Raw genomic sequence first — 17,495 nt, forward strand, 5'->3', positions numbered from 1 at the left:
TTTTTATTTTGATGTATCTAAGAGTGGGCCTCTTTGCATCTATCTAGGGGTCCTCATGTGGGACTGGGACACCTTGCTCCTGAGATATCTCTCCTGAATTGTGGGACCAGCCCATTCTATGTCTGTGCCCCTCCTGCCAGTCTGTAAGTATGTGGTTTCTTTAATTTTATAGTTGTCAGAGTTCCATTCAAGTCTATTTTGCAGTTGTCAGACTTCCATTCAACTTGATTTCTGATGGTTCTGAGTGATGGTTGTTTTACATTTTAGTTGTAATTTTGATGTGGTTGTGCAAAGAGGCAAGCCACATCTGCCTACTCTGTCATTTTTACTGGAACAAATATTTTCAAGTCCATAAATATAATCATGGACCCACAAAAATCTTGTTCATCTTCTTAATTCAGAAATGAAGTAATTTAGGCTAAAGGTGATTTCCCTGGGATCAAAGCTAATTTTTCACACAGCTGGGATAAGAACCTAAGTATCCCAAATCCTGGTCTAGACCTTACTGATCTGATGTCCTAATGATCTTAAATCCTTGGCTTTGCTCTGATTTTGGCACAGCTTTTTCTCTACCCCACCCAAAAGGAGATGAAGAGATCAAGAGGGAGCCTCAAGGGCTGATTCTCCTGAGGAAAGTAGTACAATAGGAGGAAGACACACCACTCCATGTGTTTCATTAGGCTGCACATTACGGGAAGCCCCGATTGTCAAAGGCATATAATGAGTGAGAGGCCAGTTTGGTGCTGAGAAAGGCATAGAGGTCTGTGGGCTTGGGGCAGTAAAATTACTGGAGAATTTCAGATAGCTTACAAACAAACAAAAAACAAGGAAAAGAAAAAAAATTAAGCTTATGTATGGCTATAGGACTAAGTGGGCTTCCTATAACAGTTTATTCAACAAATCTGAGTTATTTTAGTATTTCTTTGGAGGAAGGACTATATATATTTTAGTACAACAGCATTCTGAAACTGTACCACACAGTTGTTCAAGTTTGTAAGGGTTTCACTTGTTCTATTCTCTCTTATCCCTAACAGCCTATAAGTTTTATGAGGATAGAGAACACGTCTTACTTGAGTATGGTTAAATCATTATTACATAGTTAAACACTGTCCCTGATCATGGGATATCCAATAAATATTTTGTAATTAATAAAGTAAATTAATCAATAAATCAAATCTTTTTACTGAGTATCTACTATATGTCTGGCATTGTCCTAGACACTGCAGAGAAATCAGAAAAAGTTTATGTACCTTCCTCAAGAACTGTATAACCTAATTTGCAAGACAAAACTAACACACAAAACAGCAAGAAAATTAAGTACAAAACATGATGTACTGATTGTAGGTGAAAATGAAGGTTTAAAAAAAGGAGTATGTAATGTGGCAGAAGATCTGGAAAGAGTTTGGAACTGGGGTGAATTTTGAATGATGAGTTAGCTTTGGAAGGAAGTCATTGAAGGTAGAAGGAAATAGAAAAAAAAGCATGAATATGAATCTCAGAATTGGAGGAGGGGAGTAGGAAGAAGCAGGAAGGGTGAGAATACTGGGCTGGATAAAGTAGAGATAATGGATGAAGAATAAAGTTGTAAAGCTATAGCGGGGTACCTAGCTTGAAAAGACAAAATGATGAAAAGGACTCCACATGTAGCAGGGAGCTATCTACCCAGGAAAGATCTTTTTCCTCCCATTTTCAGAGTACCTCCTACACAATTGGCCTCAGTCCGGTCCTGATTTTCCTAGAAATAAAAATAGTTGTCATTCTAGCCCAAGAACAATTTTGAAGCCATTTATCATCATGGACACTCACACTCTTGGAGCAAATCACACATTAGAGAAAGGGGACAGTATAAAAAACAGAGGGTGACCCATTCCCTCTGGAAGGTTTTTATGATGTTCTATCCATCACATGAAAGCTGCTCTATCACTTCCTCTTTCCCATGACTTCAATTAGATGCCAAATAACATGGATTTTCCCCTAATGCTTAGTTAACTTTTCAGAAAGGAAGAAGTTCCAAAGTTCCAAATTTCTGAGCAGAGTACAATAATTTTCAGAAAACCAGGATGGGGAGGAAGCCAAGCCGGTAGTGAGTTGTGGGCTGGACAGTGTTTGGGGAAGGTTAATGCAGAAAATTTTTAAACAAATAAATAAGAAACTAGATTTACATCCCTGCTCTTCTCTCTTTTATCTTTAAATAGACACCGTGTCACCCCTTACCCTGTTGGCCAAATACTGTTGCATGTACATGTGTTTAATCTCATTTCTCTTCATAATCTCCAGCTCTACATCAATTGGATCAGCTTTTTCAAAATCCGTTAACTTTGACATTTCTAGACTGAATGTTGATGCCTTTGATGATCTAGACCATGAGTCTTGTGTTGTCAAGTCCCCATCCTTTAAAGAAGAGAGTCTACGGAATCCTCCACTTGTGCCTGTAGACCCTGTCTCTTCCGTTCGATGGGTCTTTTCATCCTCACGTTTCATCTGCTGTTGCTTAAAAACTAGGAGGGTTTCCTCATCATAGTGAAATCTCTTTTCAGGAACTTCTTCTGGGTGTATCTGAGGGATCTGTGGAATGGGGATGTGCTTGGATATGTGAAGAGCTGACTGAATGTGCTTCAGCTCTTGTACCAGGCACTGTATTTCCTCGATGACAGCCACTTTCAGGTCTCGAAGAGAGAGGATACACTTGTTCATGTGTGTTTTCTTTGATTGGGTCTGATAAAAAGAACAGAAAGGAAGCAAAATGACAACCCACTCACAAAGGACAGTTTCATATATGATCTGCTTTTGTCCCTTGACTGGTATGCCTAACAAAACCTCAAGATAAACATTTACCTGAATGTTCTTGTTCACTACTAAATAATTCTTTCTCTAGCTTTTAGGCTTTTCCCAACTTTGCTTCTCCCAAAGGGGGAGACAGTCTGAATATGACCTGTGGTATCCCACAGCTGGATCATATGGCTGAATTTCCCTGTCCTCCCCTCCCACCACTCAATAGAAGTCCTTCCTGAAGATCTGTACTCAGTCAAGTCCCAGGGAGGGGAAGGTCATTCTTTGGTCAGGAACACACAAGAAACTTGTTTTCTGATGGAAACTCAACTATCATTGGCTTAGGACTCATTTAGGTTTGCCTGCCTAGGGCCAAACTATAATTTAACCTATTCACATTCTGCGTCTTGGCCACATATTAATGGTCTTGAATTTCAGCATCATATCACACCAAGAGATTCCAGGGCTCTTCTGTATTTCCTTCTCCATTTATCTAAGCCAAGTTATGCCATACAGGCCCATATCTTCCTCATTACCAGCTCTCTCCCTTGTCTGTGTTTCCTCAATGCCCATACCAGAGCCTATGGGTCCAGGCAACCCTGCTTCCGTGTGCAGTTAGGCAACTACATGGTCCAAAGGCTATTAAGAGTTTCCTTGAATAAATATACAGATTAAAGAAATAAAAAAGCAAAAGGCATTTTTCCAAGCAGTGTTACAAAACTTAAACCTGTATATTTACTACTTATATAATAAAACACACTCAAGAATAAACCTTTAAAGCATTAAGGCTTAAACTCCAAAACCAGCATTTAGGTGATTGGGCACCACTTCTGAAGCACCTGGAGGACTAAGAAGTCTGCCTAAAAGTAGAAACCCAAACCAGTCTAGTGGCTGTAAGGTTACCTCTTAAGAGGAGCCCTCTTTACACACCAACCCTTTCTTTCTACATTTCCAAATATGCATTGGCCATGGGGAAAAGGGATGCACAAATACACTATTTTAAAAGTCTTTGATATTTTTCAATGATTTTTAATTTATCCATAACAAAAATAACCATTTATTGACTTTGACCATTACATTAGCCCTATGAGATAGATTAGACAGGTCTTATTGTTGTTAATTGGTATTAATACCCATTTTACAAACAACATAATGGGGGCTTAGGGAGGTTTACACAACTAACAAAGTTCACATAGCTATTAAGTGTTAGACATGGAAACAGAACTCCAGTCTTCTGGCTTGTAGAACAGTGTGCTCTACATTATTTTATATTGCCATTTTAATAAAGTGGATTTCAGTGTAATGCATATCAGTTTAAGACATCTCACCTGTCTATCAGCTCTAGTTAGACTATGAAATTTCAGGTTGGATGACTGAAAAATGGTGGTCAAAGAATATTATTCTATGGTGATGGATGAAACATGAAAGATGAAACAAGAATTACCTTAGATGAACAGTTAGAAAAGCAAACCAAATAGTCACTAATAAAATGTTCAAGGGGGAGGGGTGGTTCAAGATGACACAGTAGGAAGATCCTGAACTCACCTGCTCTCATGGACACACCAAATCTACAGCTATAATGTATATACATCAATTCCCTCTGAAAAAGCCCTTAAATTGAGTTGGACTCCCAGCTCCTCCACAACAAAAGATAAAGGGCTACATCAAGATGGGTAGGAGAAACAGAAATGCCATCTTGTCAAAACCACCCCCAGCACAAAGACCCACAATGGGAAGAGATCTCACAAACACAAAGCATCTCCCTAAGGAGCAAGGTAAGGTATTTGTGTCCTGATGAGGGACTTGTACTCTTCATACTTATACCATGCAGATAAGCGCCCAAAATATCAGGCTTTGAAAGCCAATGAGGTTTACGGCCAGAAGACCCAAATGTCTAAAGGAAGGCAAGTCAGCTCTTTAAGAGCTCATGTGCAGGCTCCCTCACCTACCTCCAGCACAAAAGCAGCAGTTTAAAAAGTGCCTTGACCATATTTGAAAGATTCATTAGCTAATCTTTTTTTCAGTTCTACATGATTTTATGTATTTTTTAAAATTATTCTTTTTCTATTACAGTTGTCCTACTTTTTCTGCCATTGCTCACCCCCCACCCCACCCATGTTCTCCCACAGTCAATCCCCATTCCATTATCAAGGGGTCATTTATTCTAGTTCCTTGACTAGACCCTTCCCCTTCTTACCCCACTTCTCTCCCTCCCATGACCCCTATGGTCACTGTTAGTCTGCTCCTTGTTTACATGCCTCTGGTTCAGTTCTGCACCTTTGTTTGTGTTGTTCATTAGTCTCCTGTATTAGGTAATATCATACCATATTTATCTTTTGTTGCCTGGCTTATTTCACTAACCATAATTCTCTGTAGTTTCATCCATGTTGTCACAAATGGTAAGAGTTCCTTCAATCCTTCTGCTGCACAGTATTCCATTCTGTAAATGTACCACATTTTTTTTGATCCACTCATCTACAGATGGGCACTTAGGCTGCTACCAGCACTTGGCTATTGTAAATAGCACTGCTATGAACATAGAAGTGCACAGGTTCTTTTGATTTGGTGCTTCAGGATTCTTCTAAATAATCCTAGCAATGGCATGGCTGGATCAAAAGGCAGTCCCATTTTTAGATTTTTGAGGGAATTCCATACTGTTTTCCACAGTGGCTGTACCAGTGTGCATTCCCACCAATAGTGCACTAGGGTTTCCATTCCTTCACATCCTTGCCAGCACATGTTCGTTGATTTGTTGATGGCCATTCTGACTGGTGTAAAGTGGTATCTCATTGTGGTTTTAATTTGCATCTCCCTGATGTCTAATGATGTTGAACTTCCTTTCATGTACCTATGTCCTCTTCGGAGAAGTGTTTGTTCAGGTCCTTTGCCCATTTTTGAATTAGGCTGTCTGTCTTCTTAGTGTTGAGTCATATAAGTTCTTTATATATTTTGGAGATCAATCCCTTGTCTGGGGTATCATAGGCAAATATGTGTTCCCATATGGTTGGCTCCTTTTTCATCTTGCTGATGTTTTCTTTTGCTGAGCAGAAACTCTTTAGTTTGATGCCGTTCCATTTGTTTATTCTTTCCTTTATTTCCCTTGCCTTAAGAGATAAATCAGTGAAAATATTGCTACATGGGATATCTGAAATTTCCTGCCTATGTTTTCCCCTAGGACTTTTATGATCTCATGGCTTATATTTAACTATTTGATCCATTTTGAGTTTATTCTGGTGTGTGGCTTAAGTTGGTGGTCTAGTTTCATTTTTTTGCACGTCCCTGTCAAGTTCTCCCAGCACCATTTGTTGAAGAGGCTTTTCACTCCATTTTGTGTTTCTTCCCCCTTTGTCAAATATTAGTTGACCATATACACCTGGGTTTATTTCCTGGGATTATTTCTGGGCTCTCTATTCTGTTCCATTGATCTATATATCCGTTCTTATGCCAGTAACAGACTATTTTGATTACAGTGGCCTTGTAGTAAGTTTTGTATCAGATATTGTGATTCCTCTTACTATGTTCTTCTTTCTCAAGATTGCTGTGGCTATTCAGGTTTTGGGGTTTCTTTTTTTTGTTGTTGTTCCATATACATTTTTGAAGTACTGGTTGTAGGTCTGTGAAATATGTCACTGGTATTTTAAGAGGGACTGCGTTGAATCTATAAATTGCTTTGGGTAGTATGGACATTTTAATGATGGTGATTCTTCCCATCCATGAACATGATATATGCTTCCATTTATTTGTATCTTCCTTAATTTCTTTCTTCAGTGTTCTATAGTTTTCCAAGTACAGGTCTTTTACCTCCTTGGCTAAGTTTATTCATAGGTACCTTATTTTTCTTGTTGCTATAGTAAATGAGATTTTTTTCTAGCTTATATTTGTGACATTTTATTGTTGGTGTACAGAAATGCCTTCAATTTCTGAATATTGACTTCTTACATTGCTATTTTGCCAAATTCACTTATTAGGTCGAGTAGTTTTTTCGTGCAGTCTATAGGGTTTTCTATGTATACTATCATGTCGTCTGCAAATAATGACAATTTTACTTCTTTTCCAATTTGGATATCTTTTATTTCTTTTTCCTGTCTGATTGCTGTGGTTAGAACTTCCAAGACTATGTTGAATAGGAATGGAGAGAGGGGACATCCTTGTCTTGTTTCTGACCTCAGGGTGAATGCTTTCAGTTTTTGCCCATTGAGTATGATGTTGGCTTCAGGTTTCTTGTATATGACCTTAATTACATTGAGGAATGCTCCCTCTCTTCCCATTTTGCTGAGAATTTTCATCATAAATGGGTGTTGTAGTTTATCAAATGCTTCTTCAGCATCCATTGATATAATCATGTGATTTTTGTCTTTCATTTTGTTTATGTGGTATATTACATTTATTGATTTGTGAATATTAACGCATCCTTGAGTCCTTGGGATGAATCCCACTTGATCATGGTGTCTGATCTTTCTAATGTGTTGCTGGATCCGGTTTGCCAATATTTTGTTGAGGATTTTAGCGTCTATGTTCATCAGCAATATTGGCCTGTACTTTTCTTTGTTGTTTTTTGACCTGGTTTTGGAATTAAGGTAATACTGGCTTCATCAAAAGAGTTCGGGAGTCTTCCCTCATCTTGGATTTTTTGTAATAGTTTGAGAAGTACAGGAGTTAGTTCTTCCCTAAATGTTTTGTAAAATTCACCTGTGAAGCCATCTGGTCCAGGGCTTTTGTGTGCCAGAAATTTTTTGACTACTGCTTCATTTTCACTAGGCGTTATTGGTTTATTCAGGCTTTCTGCTTCTCCTTCATTCGGTTTTGGAAGATTATGTTTCCAGAAATTTGTCCATTTCATCTAGGTTGTCAAATTCCTTGTTATAGAGTTGTTTGTAGTAATTTCTTACAATCCTTTGTATTTCTGTGGTATCAGTTGTGATTTCTCTTTCGTTTCTGATTTTGTTTATTTGGGTCCTCTTTCTTTTTTGATAAACCTGGTTAAAGGCTTGTTAATTTTGCTTATTTTTTCAAAGAACAAGCTCCTTGTTTTATTGATCATTTGAATTGTTTGTTTAGTCTCTATGTCATTTTATTCTACTCTGATCTTGATGATTTCCTTATTTCTACTCATTCTGGTCTTTGTTTGTAGTTTTTCCTATAGTTCTTGTAGCTACAGGGTTAGATTTTTTATTTGAGATTCTTTTATCCTTTTTAGGTATGCCTGTATTGCTATGAACTTTACCCTCAGGACTACTTTCACTGTGTCCCATAGTTTTGGGGCCAATATGTGTTCATTATCATTTGTTTCCAGAAACTTTTTGATTTCTTACTTGATGTCATTGTTAATTCATTCATTATTTAATAGCATGTTATTCATTCTCCATGAATTTGAATGCTTTTCAGTTTATTTCTTGAGGTTGATTTTCAGTTTCAAGCCATTGTGATCTGAGAAGATGCTTGATATAATTTCAATTTTCTTGAATTTGTTGAGGCTTGTTTTGTGTTCTACCATGTGGTCTATCTTTGAACATGTTCCATGTGCACTTGAAAAATGTATAATTTGCTTCTTTGTGTTGAAAATTCTACATATATCAACTAAGTCCATTTGGTCTAGAGTTTGTTCAATGCCTCCATATCCTTGGTGTTTCTTTGCTTTGAAGATCTGTCCATTGTTGACAATGGAGTGTTAAAGTCCTATAATGAGTGTGTTGCTGTTGATATCCTTCTTGTGTCTTCTAATACTTTCCTTATATATTTGGGTGCTCCTATGTTGGGTGCATATATGTTTACAAGGGTTATACCTTCCTTATGGATTTTCCCTTAAGTTATGAAATATCCTTCTTTGTCACTTTTTATGGTCTTTGTTGTGAAGTCTATTTTGTCTGATATAAGTATTGCTACACCAACTCTTTTTATGTCCAATTTCTTAAAATAATTTTTTCCATCCCTTCACTTTCAGTCTGTGTAAATTTTTTGTTTTGAGGTGTGTCTCTTGTAGACAGCATATATGTGGGTCATATTTCATATTCATTCTGCTACCCTATAACTTTTTATTGGACCATTTAATTCGTTTACATTTAAGGCTGTTATATACAGGTATTTATTCATTTCCCTTTGTAGCTGTATTCCTCTTCCTCTCTCTTTTTCTTCTTCTTAAAGCATTCCCTTTAGCATCTCTTGCAATGTTGGTTTGGTGGACATGTATTCTTTTAGTCTTTCTTTGTCTGAGAAACTCCTTATTTCACCTTTCACTTTGAAAGAGAGCCTTGCTGGGTAGAGTAGATTGTAAGCCTTTGTTTTTCATTGCTTGAAATATTTTTTGCCATTCCCTTCTGGCTTGTAGTGTTTCTGTTGAGAAATCAGATGATAGTCTTATCGGAGCTCCCATGTATGTTATTTGCTGTTTTTCTCTTACTGCCTTTAGAATTCTCTTTTTGTCTTTGAATGTTGTCATTTTAATTATGATGTGCCTTGGAGTGGGCCTCTTGGGGTTCATCTTCATTGGGACCCTCTGTGCTTCCTGGACTTGTGTGGCTTTTTCTTTCATCAATTTAGGGAAGTTTTCTGTCATTAGTTTTTCAATCAGGTTTTCTATCCCTTGCTCCTCTTCTCCTTCTGGTATCCCTATCATATGGTTATTGTTGCACTTCTTGTAGTCCTGAAGCTCTCTTAAACCCCTTCATTCTTTTCCAGACTTTTTTTTCTTCTTCTTCTCATTTTGTTGCACTGTCTGGCAAGTTTTTTCTACGTTGACTTCTAGCTCACTGATCCAATCCTCTGCTTCATTTAGCCTTTTGATTCCTTCTACTGTGTTCTTCAGTTCAGAAATTATATTATTCATTTTTTCCTGGCTTATTGAGAGTTTCTGTGTCCTTTTTAATGCTGTCATAGTTCTCAGTAAGTTCCTTGTAGCTTCCCTGGAGTACTTTGTAGGTCCCCTGGAATTCATTGTAGTTTTCTCTGAGTTTGTTGTGTTAATTGAGTTTGCTTATTACCATTGTTTTGAATTCCATGTCTGATACTTTGTTTGCCTCTATTTCATCTATCCATCCTTCTGGGAATTTCTCCTTTCCTTTCGATGGGTGTTGTTTCTTTATCTTCCCATTTTAGGCGACTCTTCTTGTTTGTTTCTGCTTCTTAAATTGATCTGCTTTTAATTCCTGCCTTTGTTGTGTGACCTTCTGTGGTAGGAATCCTCTGTAATTCAGTAGTAAAGTCCCCTTCATCTCCTGAACCTGATGCTCTTGGGATGCCCTTTATTCCTTATATTTGGACCCTCTGGTAGTATTTTGGTTTTGGTTGTTGTGTTGCTCTTTGGTGGGTCCTTTCCTTAACTTAGCTGACTGAGGTTCACTCTACCCACCTCATCTTATAAACAGTTGTTGAGCTGCTGCTAAAACAAAGTCAAAAGTCCAGGCAAGAATCCCACACTCACAAAGATATTCCCCACCCTCAATCACCATATCAATTGCAAATGAGCTGGTATTAATTAGGAAGTATAGTGATTAATATATTATAGGAAAGGAAGAATAAATAAGAGTGGACTAATTGAAAGGAAGGTGATTTTTGAGAGAGGAGGGGAAGGAGCTATAATAGTATGGATTTGGGACATGGCAATGAAAGAAAGAAAGTAAAATTTATATTATATATAAAAAAGGGAAGGTAGAAGGCTGAATGAAGTAATAGAGGGGACACATGTAGTATTAGGTTTAAACAGAAGTTGTTTCATATATATAGTGTGTGTGAAAGAACAAACACCCCCACACACATACACCCAAAAATAAGGTAGATGAATGAGCATAAAAACAAATAGGCACCAGAGTAGAGAAAATGTTTCACCACAGCACTGCCAATAACATATGAGCTAAGATTAATAAAGGTGGGATGGAAGTAATGTTTAAAAAGAAAAAGAAAGAGAAGCTTAAGAGATATCTGGAGGAAAGGGAAGTGATTTTGAGATGCTAGAGGGAGAAGGAATACCAAGAGTGAGGAATGAAAACTAGGCTAAGGCAGGGAAAATTTCAAATTTAAAATGAAAGAAGAAAAGGGCTAGAGGAAGGTAAAAATGGAGTAGGAAGGGTGATAAGATTTGAAATATGGAATACTAAAATAGAGATCTATGAATAAAGTTGCAGGAATGTCACAACTACCTCCCTCTCCCATTCAGTGGGCACTGATTAATCAAGTTGGAGAGAGAGTTAGTGTATTTTATGATGGAAAGAATAATGTGAAGTGACTAATCATAGGTAAAATGGTGTGGATAGGTGAGAAATAATGAGTGCAGATTGAAAGTGAGTTGTATTCAGAGAAACTATAGTATTTAAAACAAAAATGGGAGGAAATCATATGGTATAATTGATTAAGCAAAGGGATGAGCAAAATATGAGATTTGAAATAAACTATAATATAGAGACTAGTTATTTATAATGCATAGACTGTGAGGACAAAAATGACTGTTAAAAGGATATGCAGGTGACAGAAAACTCCTGTAGAAGACTTCAGTGGAATTGGTCTCTGTAGTATCTGGTTTTTTTCCACTTTCTTCTCTTTCAGGTTTCACCCCCAATGTCCCAGTCTGGATGTAGTCAGCTTATTCAAACCTACTAGCATTCTTGCCTGTGTCTGTCTCTTTCAGTTGTTTTTTTGCTCCAGTTGTTCTGTAATCTGCAGTCAGACTTAAGCACCATGGGGAGCAGGGCTGAGTAAATTCTCTAGAAGGGGCTACTGCTCACCTTCCAGCTGATGCCACTCAGAGGGGAATAGTATGCTTAAGATATTTCCCCTGTAGCACTGGAGATGTGTTGGCACTGGGATCTGGTCCACTGCTCCCCCAGGTCTCTCTCCAAAACCAGTGCCCAAAACTTTTCCAAAGCACTTCTAGGTCACTTCACCCTCCTTTGGCCACATACCAGGTTGAGTGGGCCAAATGCACTCCTGCACATTCACTCCTCAAGAATCTCGCTCTATCCCTAACCTTTCTTCCCTGATCAGCCAAAAACAAACAAACAAAACCCTCAAAAAAATGCACAAAAAAATACACTGCTCTTTGCCTCCCAGAGCCAGATGCCATCTGACCAACTCTCCATTCTACCAGTGGTCACAGCCTCGATCTCCACCCCCGATTGCTCTCAGGGGAAACTTAGGACCATTGAAAAATCTCTCTGCACAGCCAGCTTCTGCCCGGGAAACCAAGCCAGCCAGAACTTCTATCTCTGCCACGTTTCCTCTGCGATCCTCACAAGACAGGTTGCTCTGAGGTGACCTCCTCTGCTGCCAGCAGTGCCAAAGCTCAACTCCTGCAAGTATCCAGAAGGTAACTGAGATGCTCTGTCCACAATTAGCCAAAACTCGAGAATGGTTTCAGGAGCAAGCAAGCACAGCCTCCCCTCAGTTCTCCATCTTATGACCCTCTTATTAGCTGATTTTAAAGTGTCTCCTGGGACTTTCTCTAGGGATGAAGGTGCTGGTGGGTGCCACTTTGACTCTCAGTCCACCTTGCTATCGCTGGTTCTGGTAGGTACATTTTTACTCCCTCTACCTTCTAGTACCTACAGGCTTGTCCCACCCCTGTGCACTCCTGCAGGCCAACTGAAGTCAGCAGGTGAATGCTGTCCACACAAGGGACACCCCATGAGTGCCTGGCAACTGTGGCCCCAAGGGACTGTGTTTTTAGGCCCCACAGGTCTGAAACAATCAGAGAGACAGTTCTTGGCAAGCCACCACTCCCCCATGGTTTGGCACAGATAGCAGATTAATGCATCTATCCAGTCTTCAGGTGATAAAGGACTATTTACTTATCCTGAAGCATCAGCCCAAGGGGCATACTTTAGGTTTACCACTCATCTAGATGTTACAAAGGAGCTGTCAGAGAACACGGGCTAAGGGACACTACCTTTGTGCTCTCCCTCAACTTCACTACAGCTTATAGGTTGATCTAAGGAAGGAGTTTACACATTCATCTGGAGTCCTGATTTGTGCAACTGTCACCAAGAAGACACCTCCAAATAGTCTTATATGGAAGTCAGAAGAGGTCATGAGTGCAGTCTCACAGGACTATATGTATTTACCTACTTTAAAAGGTGCTCCTGAGGGTCTGGTTTCCAGTAAGCCTGAAACTAGGTGCTGAGATACTACCTTTGGGACATTGACAGGTCTTGCCATGCCCTAAACAACTGGGACCTATCAAGAACAAATCAGTTGCTCACAAAGGCTTGAGAAATTACAAAGAGGTAGGGCAAGATTGAGCTTAAGGTACATTGCTTATACAAAGCTAATCCTTTGAGACTAGAAGAGATAGTTGTTTTGCCTAATACACAGAAACAAACACAAAGAGACATGCAAACTGAGGAAATTGAGGAATATGTTCTAAATAAAAAAGCAAGTTAAGCCTCAGAAGAAAAAAAAACCCTTTATGGAATGTAGATAAGTGACTTACCTGACAAAGAGTTAAAAGTAATGGGCATAAAGATACTCACCAAACCTGGGAAAAAAGTGGATAAGCAAAGTGGGGATTTCAACAAAGCAATAAAAAAATATAAGAAAGTACCAAACAGAAGTCACAGAGCTGAAAAATAAAATTAAATGGAAAACACACTAGAGTGACTCAATAGCAGAGTAGGTGAAGCAGAAAAACAAATCATTAACCTGGAAGACATGGCAGTAGGACTCACTCAAACAGAGCAGGGGGAAAAAAAAGAATTTTAAAAGGTAAATATAACTTAAGGGACCTATGGGACAACATCAATGAAATAACATTAATATTACAGGAGTCCAAGAAAGAAAAGAGAGAGAGAGAATGGGGCAGAAAACTTATTTGAAGAAATAATGGCTGAAATTTTCCCTAACCTGGTGAAGGAAGTAGACATCAGGCACTGGAAGCACAGAGAGCTGAGAAAAAAAGATTGACCCAAAGAGATCCACACCAAAGCACATTATAAATAAAATAAAGAAAAATTCTTCAAAGAAACAGGGAAAAACAACTTGTTATGTACAAGGTAACTCCTATAAGATTATCAGATGATTTCTCAGCAGAAACTTTGCAGACCAGAAGGGAGTAGTATGACATTAAAAGTGCTAAAAGAAAAAAACTTACAACTAAAACTCTACTCAGAAAGGTTATCATTCAGAATTAAGGGAGAGATAAAGTTTCCCAGATGAGATAAGCTAAGTAAGTTTATCACCATTAAAGTAGCTTTATTATAAATGTTAAAGTGACTTCTTCAAGCTGAAAAGCAAAGGCACCATCGATTAGTAAGAAAACAAAAGAAAGTAAAAATATCACTGATAAGAGTCAATTATAGGTAGTAGATTAACCATGTATAGAGCTAGCATGAAGGTTAAAAGACAGAAGTAGTGAAATTAGCTATAACTACAAAAAATAGTTATGGATACACAAAATAAAGAAATGTAAAACATGATAACAAAAATATAAAATGTGGAGGGGTAAAAATGTAGAGTTTTTATTTTATTTTATTTTAAAGATTTATGTATTTATGTTTTTAGAAAGAGGGAAGGGAGGGAGGAGAGGGAAAAAAACAGCAATGTGAGAGAGAAATGTCCACTGGTTGCCTCTCACTCACCCTCATCCAGGGACCTGGCCCACAACCCAGGCATATGCCCTGACTGGGGATTGAACCTGCAACCTTCTGGGTTGTAGTCTGGAGCTCAACCCACTGAGTCACACAAGCCAGGGAAAAATGTAGTTTATAGAATGCATTCAAACTTAAGTTGCTATCAACTTAAATCAGACAGATATACATTCTTTTCAAGTGTACGTAGAACATTCTACAAGATACATCACATATCTGTTTATGTATATGTATCCGGTTTTATATGAACCTCAGACTAACCACGAAGCAAAAACCTATAGTAGATATACAAAAGATAATGAGAAAGAAATCTAAACATCACACTAAGGAAAGTCATCAAACCACAAGGGAAGAGAAGAAGAGAAGAACAAAGAAGAACTACAAAAATGGTCAGAAAACAACAGAATGGTAATAAGCACTCCCTATCAATAATTACTTTAAATGTAAATGGACTAAATTTCCCAATCAAAAAGACAGAATGGCTGAATGGATTAAAAAAGCCAAGACTCATTTATACACTTCCTACAAGAGATCCACTTCAGATCTAAGAACTCACAGAGATCAAAGGTAAAGGGATGGAAAAAGATACCTCATGCAAATAAAAATGAAAAGAAAGTTGGTGTAGCTATACTTATATCAGACAAAACAGACTTTGAACCAAAGACTATAATAAAAGACAAATAAAGGTATTCTATAATGATAAAGGGGGTCAAACCAACAAGAGGATACAACATTTGCAAAACTCATGCACAAATTTAGAAGTCCCAAAATATATAAAGCAACTATTAACAGACATAAAAGGAAAAAATAATAGCATACAATAATGGTAGGAGATTTTAATAGCCCACTTCCATAAATAGCTAGATCATTCAAACAGAACATGAATACAGAAACATAGGTTTTAAACAACACATTAGACCAGATGCACTTAACAGACATATTCAGAAGATTTTATCCAAACGCTGTAAGATACACATTCTTTTCAAGTGCACATAGAACACTGTACAAGGTACATAACATGTTAGGTCATAAAATAAGTCTCTATAATTTAAGAAGATTCAAATCTCATCAAGCATCTTTTCTAACCACAATGGTACAAAAACTAGAAATCCATTGCAATAAGAAAACTGAAAAAATCACAAATATGTGGAGATTAATCAATATGCTCTTCAACAACCAATAGGTCAATGAAGAACTTGATGGGGACATCAAAAATACATGAAGACAAATGAAAATGGATATACAACATTTCAAAACACACAGGATGCAGAAAAAGCAGATCTAAGAGAGAGTTCATAAAAATCAGAGTAAAATTAAATAAAATAGAGACTAAAAACAATAGAAAAGATCAATGAAACTAAGAGCTGAATCTTTGAAAAGAAACAAAATTGACAAACCTTTAGCTAGATTCACCATGAAAAAATAGAAAATAAAACAGAAGTTACAGCTGATACCACAGAAGTGCTATTAATAGGTGACTATTATTGACAGTCATACAACAAATTGGACAGCCTAGAAGAAATGAATTCCTAGAGACATATACTCCTCCAAGTGTGAATCATGAAGAAATAGAAAATTTGAATACACCAGTTATTAGTGAGATTAAGTCAGTAATATAAAAAAACTCCCAACAATATTTTTCATGATTACCTAGAATAAAGCTCCCTTTCTACAAATGAGGGAACTGAGGCCTACATAAGCAATAAGGTCTGACCTAATAGTGAAATGGGTGGTATTAGCAGAATTCAGTTAAAAGCACAGGTGCCTCTTATTGTCATATAAGCTGTTGGTAAGTACCATAGAGTCTAGCTGTCCCAGTTCCTCTTCTTTCTTGGCAGCATTTATTCTCATGTGCTCAGGTATCTTATAGTCTGGGGCTGTCTTCAGATTGAAGTCTCCCATATACACCTGAGCCTCTTTGATGGCTTGAACATCTTTGGGATCTTCATAGTCATCAGCAGGTTTACTCTTGTACCTATGAGGAAAATAGATTACCCAGCCACAAATATAACAATAAACTAAATTGTCTACTTTATTATAGGCATATAATCAAATTAAATCATGAAGCAATAGTATAATTCTTAGTCTGCGAGGTTACTTTTGTTTATAGAGTTCAAGTATTTTTTAAAGTTGACTTTTTATTTATTGTTTTTATTTTATTTTTATTGTTGGCACTATTACATATGTCCCCATTTCCCCCCTTTGCCCATCTCCACATAGCTCCTGCACCCCCTGCCCCCTTCCCTTTGGCCATCACCACATTGGTGTCTGTGACTATGGGTTATGCATATATACGATTATATAAACCTTAGCCCATCTCTAAGCCTCAGTTTCTATTGAAGGAATAAATAACAATGTTGATGTAAATTGCTTAGAAATGAACCAAAGTCAAGGAATGATTCAGATTATTTAGGTCATCAATGCACCAAATGGTGCTTAAATCAATTATACATATAGATATATTGATTTGTCTTCCTCTCTCTAACTAAATTCCATGGAAATGATAGTGTAGAGGTACCAAAGGGAATAAATCATTAGAAAAGCTGAGTATGGTATAAATAGCCATGAACAAACAATAATATTTTACATTTTTAGAAGACATAAGATATAATTATATCAATAAATAAACCAGACCAGCCCAGAATGCTTCCAGGAGAAGGCTATAAAAGCATTAATATGGTCTTCTTGGCAGAGCTTCTAGGAGGCTTCAAGCATGGAGGGGACAAGTATGGAGCAGGGAATGGAATGCTAGACATTATTTGGCAAAATAAATTTAAGGATTGAAAAGGAATGCCTAGATGAGTTGGGCCTTCTCAGCTTTCCATATGCATACATACAAAACATCCTTTATACCTAGACTGAAACTGAAGAACTATCTTTACAGAAACTGACCCATCAGCATCTGGGATATAGGCTGACATCTCACTGTAGGACTCTTCATTGAGACTCCTTAATCTGCCTATCTTATGCTTTAAAGTGGAGCCCATCAGTTAACATGAACATGTAGATATCTTGCGGTCAGCTTTTTAGGAAAATAAATACATAAAATAGCAGAGGTACTGCCTGGTATCTAATGTATTAAGTGACAACATTGCATCTGTATATACAAAACTAAAAGGAAGGATTAATATTTTTAAAAGAAAGGAAAGAAGAGGG

General features: G+C 37.5%; 1 protein-coding gene across 1 annotated transcript in view; it reads right to left on the reverse strand.

Moving 5' to 3' along the window:
• CFAP44 (cilia and flagella associated protein 44) overlaps positions 1-17,495 on the reverse strand; it is a 153,568-nt gene that overhangs the window by 22,260 nt on the left and 113,813 nt on the right. Inside the window, exons 25-26 of the mRNA XM_090276613.1 lie at positions 16,137-16,314; positions 2,215-2,715 (exon numbers count right to left, since the gene is read on the reverse strand). Coding sequence (XP_090132739.1) covers positions 2,215-2,715; positions 16,137-16,314 — 679 coding nt within the window. The remainder of the gene's footprint in view (positions 1-2,214; positions 2,716-16,136; positions 16,315-17,495) is intronic.

This window comes from Furipterus horrens, unplaced genomic scaffold (assembly GCF_987537825.1).
Source record: "Furipterus horrens unplaced genomic scaffold, mFurHor1.1.pri manual_scaffold_1, whole genome shotgun sequence".
NCBI classification, from domain to species: domain Eukaryota; kingdom Metazoa; phylum Chordata; class Mammalia; order Chiroptera; family Furipteridae; genus Furipterus; species Furipterus horrens.